The sequence below is a fragment of the Haemaphysalis longicornis genome, unplaced genomic scaffold (assembly GCF_048455015.1).
Source record: "Haemaphysalis longicornis isolate Haplotype H1 unplaced genomic scaffold, Haemaphysalis longicornis Haplotype H1 scaffold_1, whole genome shotgun sequence".
NCBI lineage: Eukaryota > Metazoa > Arthropoda > Arachnida > Ixodida > Ixodidae > Haemaphysalis > Haemaphysalis longicornis.
Window position 1 is genome coordinate 400960370 of NW_027526203.1, and position 10339 is coordinate 400970708.

General features: G+C 45.5%; 1 protein-coding gene across 3 annotated transcripts in view; it reads left to right on the plus strand.

Annotated features, from left to right (window-relative positions):
* Nucleotides 1–9950, plus strand: part of Kappab-ras (NFKB inhibitor interacting Ras like 1) — a 34774-nt gene extending 24824 nt beyond the window's left edge. For 2 of the 3 annotated variants that reach the window (XM_077686814.1, XM_077686815.1), the window contains one exon: nt 7235–9950. In XM_077686814.1, coding sequence (XP_077542940.1) covers nt 7235–7299 — 65 coding nt within the window. In that variant the 3' untranslated portion in view covers nt 7300–9950. The remainder of the gene's footprint in view (nt 1–7234) is intronic. The other variant, XR_013319572.1, reaches the window with a different exon arrangement.
* Nucleotides 9951–10339: the final 389 nt, after the last annotated feature.

Genomic DNA, 10339 nt, shown 5'->3' on the forward strand with positions numbered 1-10339 from the left:
TGTTCCGTTATGGAATTGTTCCCTGAGCTATGCTTGTAGAACATGGAGCAAGAACATAGTAGGATGAAAAATGCCCATTGTGGCGGACACGGGTGAGTGAGCAGATAATGCCACAATGAAAACCAACGAAGCTTCACAGCTGTGATGGCGAGGGGATATGCTAGTGGCACCTGATGGACGAGATGGTAACGACCTTGACATGTTTTGGCTGCGCAGTGGATTGCCGATAGCTCGCAACAGATGCCACTAGCTTAGCCTGCGCAAGTGCTTAATTAAAACATTATCTGGCCTTCCCGGGAAGGGAAGTTTGCCCTCCTGCCTTGTTTCTTGCTTCGTGTCTCTGGAGTAGCAAGGTTTCTTAAGATGCATTGACGATAGACGTCTGCAGAGACTGTGAATAAAACATAAATAGTAAAAACTGGTTGTGAATCAAATTGATTATCTTTGAATATTAATGGTCAAAACTAACCACGAATCGAACTGAATATTTCTGAATACGAATACTTTAGCTTTAGTGCATGTGGAGCTTCTAAAACATAAGCTGCAAAAAAAGATGACCAAAACAGACAGGTTTAACACACGTTAGTCTTCATGTACTTGATAAAAAAATGTTATAAAGAATTGAAAATAAATGACAAGATGACAAAGCAGTGGAGAAAAATTTGGCATACTATGCCATGAAGAAAAGTGGGTTCCTCAACTTGCTGTGAATTCTACAGGAAGTGAGTTTGACTGGCTGGTGTCCCTCCAGCCATCGAAAAGATGCAAGGCATTCTAGTGACTGGTATGACCGAAAAGTAATAGTTGTTGACTCCTCACTTATGCCATTATACTGGCAGAAAAATTATTTTTGGCTAATTGATTTTACACAAGTTGCATTGCACTTCAGCTAACATACATACCAGAGTGGGCGTACAATTTTTTGCTCTAGGCTACGTGTTAGGCTCTCTTGCACAGATTTAACGTCGTGCGAATAAGCTAGCCGAAAGGGGGAGTCGCTACGTGCGGGAAGCTTGAAAGTTGGAATGTCAGGCGGCAGAGCCAACCTTTATGGCACTATTATTCGTAAATTTCGAATATTTGAAAACTTGGAATACTTCTAACGGTAAAACTGCCCTGCAGATTATATCGTATAGCAAACACTACTCGCAAAGTATTCGAAGTTTCGAATATTCGCACACCTTTATTTTACAACTATCAGAAGGTCATGACACCCTGCACGGGGCATCTTGTGTATTCAAGGTGATGGTACATATTGGCAACACCGCGGACCCCAAGCCCCCACTCTCACGCTGTATCCTACCGTGGTCATGAGTTTTAAGGTTAATGGTAGAAACCTCAAACGGTGGCCATTGGAGCCTTGGTCAAGCTCCAGCCGATGGGCTCCCGGTCTGTTTACCAGGCAGGGAGCTCCGGGACAGGGTAAGGTTAGAAAAGAAAGAACCCCCATCCCTAGCTTTTTCCTATGCCATATGGTAAATTCAAAACCCCCCAAAAAAGCGATCAGTCCCTGAAAAGGGGCCGCACTGAAGTAACATTTCCTGTACTCCCTAATATCTCTGTTCCCAAACCTGACAACTACTTGCGTTTCCTAGTCATTGAATTTCTTGAAAAACAAAAGCCTGTCACCTAACAATCCACCTTTCTTATCTCAAAATTTCTGGAAGGTTTAATCAGACCATCATACAAAGCTAAGAAAAACAAAGAACTGGTGAAATTCTGGTGGAAGCTACCACTGAGCTTTAGGCTACGAAACTCCTGAGCCGTAACCATATTGCCGATCTTGACATCAAGGTCATGCCCCACCGCACCCTTAATAGCTCGCAGGGCATGATCGCCGAGCCAGATCTGGCAATGGAGACAGAGGCCCGATCTTCTTGAAGGTCTGAAAAATCAAGGTGATGGCAGTTAGGGGCATTACCATCAGAAGAGATAACAAGGAAATACCCACTAGACACATAATCCTTTGACCAGTCCACTCTTCCTGACCACATCAACGCTGACTTCATCCGGTGCTCCGTCCGAGCGTACATCCCGAATCCGCAGTGCTGTTTCAAGTGCCAGCGGTTCGGGCATGGCACCAACTCGTGTCAGGGCCAAGTGCGCCCAACACGACCACCCTACAGAAAGCTGCAGTTCTCAACAATTAATTCGCATCAACTGTCAAGGCCCTCACCCCGCATATTCGCTTACCTGCGAGCAGTGCAAACTGGAGAAAAAAAATCATAAACGTCAAGGTCATGGAAAACATCAACATCAACTTCCCAGAGGCACGGAAGGGGTTTGCCTCTTACCCCCCCCGGGGGGGGGGGTGTACGTTGACACAGCTTGCCGAGGGGCGGAGCAGTGCCTCGTCTCGTCTGCGATCCACGTCAGCGAGACTGATCTGGTCCCCTGGTCCCGCCTCCACCCCCTGCTAGGCTGTCTCTGGCAGCCCAACCGGTCACCACACCGCTTTCCAAGTCAGCTGCAGTCGTATTTGCGACAGTGTCTGTCGGGAGTGATGCTGCACTCTGTTTCCACTCCACCGGCCCAAACCACACCTGAGGGCATGGAGATAAAGATGGAAGAACCTGCAGTGGCTCCCACCCCTGCCGCACTGCCTCAGCCAATTCTGGCACTGCCAACGCTATTGGTGGTGGCGGTTGCAGCAAAGAGCACCCACAAGGGTGTGAGGTCCAAGGAGCCCGATCCGTCGGGTACTCTGTGGACGTCCGACGAGGACATGGACGTCAGACCCTTCCTGTCTGCATCGCAACGAAAGAAAGGGGTTCCATCATCCAAACTTCCAGAAAGCCAAAAAAGATAAGAGTCACAGCCTGAAAAACCATACATAAACATTAATGCACAGACATTTCCAGCTGCTACAAACTGTAAATAATGGGAAGGGAAAACATAGTGCAATGGAACTGCAGAGGCCTTATCAAAAATCTTGATTATGTATGTGAGATACTACATGCCAAGCAACCAAGTGTAATGTGCCTTCAAGAAAAGCATCTTAACAGCAGGAACACAAACTTCCTGAATAATTATGTGGTATTTAGATAAAAACAGAGATGGATGCACACACTCCTCAGGTGGTGTGGCCATTGTTGCTCGAAAATCCATAGCTTGTAAAACTGTCTCCTTATAAACACCGTCCTTGGAGCTGTTGCAATTCATTCAATAATATTTAATAAATGAATAACGGTATGCTCACTTTACATCCCCCCTGACTTCCAGCTCTCGAGCTGTCATTTCGAGGGGATGGTAGATCATTTGCCTGAACCTTACATCCTAGTATGCGACCTGAATGCGCATAATTCTCTTTGGGGCTCTTCCCACACCGATGCCCGAGGTCGCCTAATTGAAAAATTTCTAACATCATCGGAAGCATGCCTATTCAATATAGGACGCAACACTTATTCATACCTCGACTTGGCTCTTTGATTGGCAGTACTCTTTCCATCTCTTGCGTGGACACGAACCCTTGTAGTAGTGACCACTTCCCAACAAAGTTAACATATATAAAGGCCCTCCGCCCTCCCATAAAAGGTTTAATGAGGCCCGACCAAACTGGAGTACATTTACATAAACATCTGAACTACACAACACATCCATAACACACCTGCACGTCGACGAAGCAGCCCAACTCATCACGGCGCACGTCGTTGACGCCGCCGAAAAGTCATTCCCCAGGCCTCCGGTGCCCCGCAAAGAGGCCCTGGTGGAACTAGGACTGTAGGCACGCGAGAGAAGCCGCAGTTCTGCAGCACTTTTTGTTTCTGCGGGAGAAATACAAGCGTGCATAATTTTTCTTAGCATGTTGTGTGCTGCGCACGGACCAAACTTCGGGGTCTGCAAGACCTTGAACATCAAAAGCAGCATTTTTGTGGCGGAAGCTTATGGCATTTTTCTGGTTCTAAATTACATAGTACAACATAAAATCCCCAAGCCTATTATCTTCACATATTCCTGAGCGTTGTATGTGAGACCAAGCAGTCTTGTAAAAATCATGTTATTCATGTAGTCTATAAAACCATTATGTCAGCATATGCGTTAAGTCGTGAAGTTACTGTGTGCTGGGTGTCAGGTCACTGGGATAGCCAGAAACGAGACATTGGATCAAATGGCAGCTGGTGCTGCACTTACAAATACAGTAGACATAACAATACCTTACACTGACCTTAAAGGGACCCAGAAAAGCTTTGTGAAGGTGGCAATCAAATGCATTCAGGTGGTAGAACACATAACGGGGGATTTTTGAGCCATGTGTGAGCCCCATACGTTGTACGGATAATTTGTGAACAATTTTTGAAGATCGCCTTTCTCAGCCGATGAGTGCGCCGCCGCAGCGAGCCGACCGTGGCTGACGCAACGCCGACCGTGGGTGACGCAACGGCAATCGCGGCTGATGCAACGGCGAGGCGCCCCCCTGATTCGGCTGAACTTCGGTCGCCGCCAACGTCACTGCCATTGGCTTCCGGCTACTCTTCCTCTTTCCTGCGCGATCCCGAGGCAAAGGCAGGTCTGCAGCGATTGACGCGTGCCTAGGCGCAGGAATGTAGCTAGCGCAGAACGGAAGTCGAGCGTCGCGATGTCCCATGGCTATTCCCAGTGTTTCCAGCTGCTTTGAAAGAAGCAGAGAGGGAGGAGGAATCGATCGGTAAGGGGGGAGAGGTGCACATAATTGCTTCTGCCGCAGCTAATACTGAATGTAGATCAATAATTACAACGGCATTGCATCGCTTTATTGGTACTACGCGACAATAAAGGCCTTTTGTAACTTTTACAAAAGGCTTTTCTGGGTCCCTTTAAGTCACACATCAGACACTACCTTCGGAAAACATGGCAAGCTCACTGGAATGAACGGACAGACAACAAGTAAAACGTAATAAATCCACTCTTGGGACCATACACCATTGACACACACAATAGACACACTGAAGTTACCTTAGCTAGGTTACGGATAGACCACGCCCATGTAACGCACTCCTACCTTCTCATGGGAACTCCAAGGCCGCTGTGTCGCAGGTGTGGAGAGGGCCTATCCATAATCCACATACTACTTCAATGCAAAACACTCGACATAACACGACACAAGCACATCACGCAACTCTACAGACAACACATCCCACTACACCTAGTATTTTTCTTGTCAACGACCTCATGTTTTCTGTCGAGCGCGTTTTTAATTATTTAGCAGAAGTGAAATTTTTAGGCTTAATTTCATACCACACATAATCACAAGCTGGCCTTCTCCACCAGCCATGCTCATTGTCTTTGATTGATTTACTTTTGTTCTTTCTGACTGATTTTAGTGTTTACGTCTTCATCTCTTATATATAACCACTATTTCGGGACTCTTTCCCCGTTGGCCTTGCACCATTAACATCCTACCATCATGATCATCATCAGAATCTCATGACATTGTACAGTGCAATGCTTCCCTAGTGGTCTGCTGCTGCTGCTATTTGCTTGTAGCATCCCTCCCATGCATGGCAAACTCGTCAGTTGGCTTTTTTTGTAAAACATTTGCAATTTGCTTGCACCTTTGTATGCATGCACATAGGCTCTGCTTTTGGTGTGGAATATGCTATATTTCTGAAGAGAGTGTCCAGGAAACGAAAACTGTGGAAGTTTGTAACAAGATTGAATCCCCCCCTCGGTTCTGAGTGAAGTTAGGGAATGTTTGTTCTGATTTCAGTTTTCAATTTGAGCGGAAAAGTAGTGCCTTACTGTTGAGGCCACTGGGTCATCCCATTTCAAGTGTCGCAGACGTTGAGCTCAACCATTTACAATTTTGTTGTAAAAGATCACAGCTTTTCTTAGCAACGTGACCTCTCCTCAAAATACATTGGACAAATAAGAAATTTTTTTATTGCACATGCACGTGTTAAATTTCCAAAAAAGCAATGCGCTCCTGGCTTTAGCTACCAGGGCAGCAGCCGGTCACCTTTGTCGTATGCACGTTGCATTTAGTTGGACACACTTTCTCGTCACACGAGGAGCTGCATTTAAGGGCAGCACTGAATGCTTTGCAGCCAGATGTGAAGTAGGCTGCTACAAACTAGTGCAAAAATTCATGCTGAGCCGGGTCAAGCTGTAGGTCGATCACGTTGGCCCAGGCCTGTGTGCCCCATCAAAGCACAACATCTGGCCTGACTGCAGCCAATGTGGGCCAAAATGGGGCCGTGACACACAATTACAGCTCCTGCACACTTCTAATTTGTGCAGGTAGTGATGGCTCAGAGGTACAGCACTTGTCTCATATGCGGGAGGTACCGGGTTCGAATCCGTGTACCGCCAGGCACCCACCGGTTTCTTTAATGGGTACAGGCATCCCTGGTCGAGTGCGGGCCCTTGAAAGGGGAGTTTACGCCTGGAAAGCTGCCTTCACTCTTGCAAGGGGCCCCTGACCCTTGTTCATCTGGCAGGGCCCCCTGGCCTTCTACAACACCGCATTGCCGGGGGGCGAAAGAGTCTGGGGGCATGTCTTTCTTGCCACAGGTGGTTACTAGTTGAGCATTGAGCATTCACCGTAGCTGTGTAAGTCACCATGTGCTTTCTTGTGCCTTGGTGGCGCCGGACACCAACCAGTAAAGTAGCTACAAGCGACACTCCCCGGCCTGACACTCGGCTCTTGTGCGGGACTACAATGCTTGGGAAGTTGACTCGGCTTGTGCGAGAAATTGCCCCTGTGGAATGATGCGGCTGCAGAAACTTCCTTTTTTTTTTCTAAGGACAGTCAGAGCAAAATATGTGACCTTCTTTACCGCAACACTTTGCGGTTTTGGATTGGTGCTGGCATTGAATTATACAAATCATCTCCAGAGCCTTCAATGAACGCCCAGCAGACACACTCTGTTTTACATAGTGAGTGATGTTGGCTCACAGGGGATATACGCAATGCAGAGCTTCGACATGGTTTATAAAATCAGATGGGCACAATAGTTTTCCTCTACCCTAGTTTTTCAGGTAAATGTTGCTACTGCACTGCACTACGTAAAAAGGGGCTGCGCATTTCAAGCAATACAGCTAGCATATGCAATGTGTGACCCACCGGGAACACACAGCGCAGTTAATGTGTTAAAGGAAATGTGTTTAGCTGTGTGCAACACTACAAAGAACCTTTTAAATGTTGCCAGTTTGGTGTATGACGAGAAGTGTGAGTTGAGGTGCTTTAAATGCAACTGCTTTGTGTAAAAAGTAAAAAAGAACATTGTTTGAAAAATGTGAAACCGTGCCGTTTCAGGTAAATCCACATTTCCCCAGCTGGGCCGCAAAGGCAAAGCAGGCAGCATCACCATGGAGCTTTGATCCTGGACACACCATTGAAACTCACCCAGATCTCCACTGAACAAGTTGTGGCGGCTCCATGCCCCGGGGCCACAGCTTCCGCGGCTGGGGGTGTCCGGGGCTTGTGTGGGCAAGTTGTCGGTTGGCAGTAACTTATTTTAGCCGCGTTTATTTGTCTGCACTTTTTTGGGGGACGGTGGGTTAAGGGATTCGTGTAGTGAAATGCTTCATTGGTGGCTAATACATGCTGAATAACTGCTCACGTAAAAATATATGGATTAACAACAGGGAGCTCACATCTGCACCAGCACACTGGATGAGCTTCAAGCACAAGCTTAACCTTAGCATCCTCACGTATAAATCCCTTGAGCATCATAATTCTTTGTGTGGTGTACAGCAGCCCCACACAGTGGCAGCCTGTGGCAGCGTGTGCCACATGCTGTGTGTTGCGCTAGGCCTTACGTAAAACTGCGCTTGATGAGAGCTGCTGAAAAGTAGGGCCAAGGTGCATGTCATGAGGAAAGCTGGTCATCAAGTGTCGCATGCTAGTTTCACGCCTTACCACAGCCGCATGGAAAATCTTGGCCGCTATCCATCCACTCCACCATCAAAATGGGAAAGTAACGCACAAAACCGGCCACTTTTCTCACATGCCACATTTGTTTTCAGGAAAAACATTGCCATCAGTTTAACTTGATCTCGCCTGCAGGTTTTTAGCCTACAGGGGAAGTAGAGAGGCTGAGGAGACTGTTTTGAGACAGTGGAAACATATTTCTGAAGTTTGTGGCTCTGCCATCAATGTCCACAGCCCAGCTAAGAACAACATGATATCTCGAAACAGCTCTGTACTAGGTCAAAGCCTGGGACAGATTGAAGCCTAACCAGCTTGCGGTTCACACCGTATTGCCGTGTGAAACAAGCAGAAACCGCGCATTTTGTTAGAAATTTAGAAATACTTCCTGTGCAACTGTGTCTGCACCTTGCTCGGGGCTATTCATCTCTCGCCCTGACTCGCAATGAGATCAGAAATTAGAGAGGGGCTGAGGGAAGAAAGGGTATGAAACCTAGGAGCTGCTCACAGGACAAAGTCTTAGTCTGAGCGAAGTCATAAGTATAGAACCAGATCTAAAGTGGGTAGCTCTTTTTAGAGGGAGGTGTCAATAAATGCATTTTTCATCGATGCATTGAAGGTAAAGTACGAGCTACGAAACATTTTTTATCAATTTTTTTATGATCAACTTTTTATTTTCATGGTTTATATCCGTGCAACTTAGGTACAAAGACCAATTTTGCTAGACAAACTTTTTTTTTTTTTTAGCTGCAAAGACTGATGGGCCAAGTTTGTTTCTGTGTAACCCAAAAGTGGCGTCTGTGTAGCTAGTTGAGTTTTGTATAGCCTGACAGCCACACTCAGGGGCTGTCGGGCTCAGGGGCTGTCAGCTGTCAGTGGCTGTCACTACACCCTTGGCAAGACCCATCACTTTTGCACCTTGTGAAAATGTTTAATCTCTAAACCTACAAGCGCTGGCAATTTGCGTTCTCTGAAGTCGCAATTTCATTTTGTCATCTGGTCTTAAAAATGCTTTGTGTTAATCACAAATGTATTAATCTGTTGGCTTTCATGAGAGGGGAGGGATAAGTTCACATTAAGCAGGTCTGATTGCATAACATTGTGGCCACATGTCAACAAAATTAGTTTTTGCTGCTTGGTGCTTTGTTTAATTATTAATAGTCAGCTCTACAGGAACCTAATTATCACATGCAGAGCCATACAGTGATTCTCTTTATAGTGTTTTTGATCATACAGTACCTATCCCACCATAAATTCACCTGACAATTCCAACAAGGTATAGGAATTTAAACTTCAGCAGCAGCCCTCTCCCCTCTACCCCACATCCTTTCCCAAAACCAGAAGGTTCATCAATGACTGGGCAAGGGAAAATGACCCCGGTATAGTTTTGTGTTGGGATAGTTGGTATCGAGACATGATAAATCGTAGAGCACTGAAGTTTATAAGACAAACACAGAATCAACTATTCCGTTGGTCCCTTTATTTTATTTTTTTTTTTTGTAAAATTTTATTTGGCAAAGTTTTATCAGGAATGTGACCTATCAGTAAAAACTAGCGACCTGCACACATGCAAACCATTGTTTTGGGACACATGAGTTGTATGCACAATTCAGGATCAAACAGTTCACGAAATCATGGAAGATTACTATATTATGAAAATGATAGTTGTGGGAACGACATGTCAGTATATTTACTGAAACTGTGTTGTTGATTTGTTGGACAGTGAGCACTAGCCCCATCCATTCCTCTCGTATCTGTTACCCCTTAGTTTTTTTTATTTCTCTTCTCTAACTTTACATGTGCTAGGTAAACACAAACCAGTGCACCAACAGAAAGTACTGTTAACCGACCGTGTGTTAGGCTTAGTGATTATGATTGTGGACACGTTGCATATCAATGTGCTGATGCAGCATTTATCTGGGACAGAAAGAAATTTATTTGCCAGCAAGAGATGCATGACCACTGTTGCTTACAGGCATAGTTTATTTCATTTAAGTGAGACTTGAAGGCCAGGTGTTTGCTGTGCTTCTCAGCTGTGTTCCTGTAACTGTGAACATTATATGCTTGCTAATAAAGGAGGCCTTGTGCACCTTAACTTGAAGCTTGCAGTGTTGCCCTCTGGGACATAGTAAGTAAAGACACTATCTTGGAGTTATGTGTCTGTTTTTGTATTTAATATTTGCCACAAAAAGCAGAGCACTTCAGATGGCCCAAGCTATATATCTTTATAAACAGCAGAACATAACGTTTTTGTGTGTGTGTGTGTATGTGACACTTAAATTATCATTTCTTTTTTAAAGAATTGATTTGGCCTGTAGCTCTTCAAAGGGGTGGCAGTTAGTTGGGATGTGTATAAACTCTCTCATATATGCATCATTTCATTCACTGCCCAGGAAATATCTATGATGGCAATGCAGTTTCAAATGGATAGAACAGCCCTGTGAGAGTAGGCAGGATTTCCAACTGATATTTGTTATTCTAATACGAGAG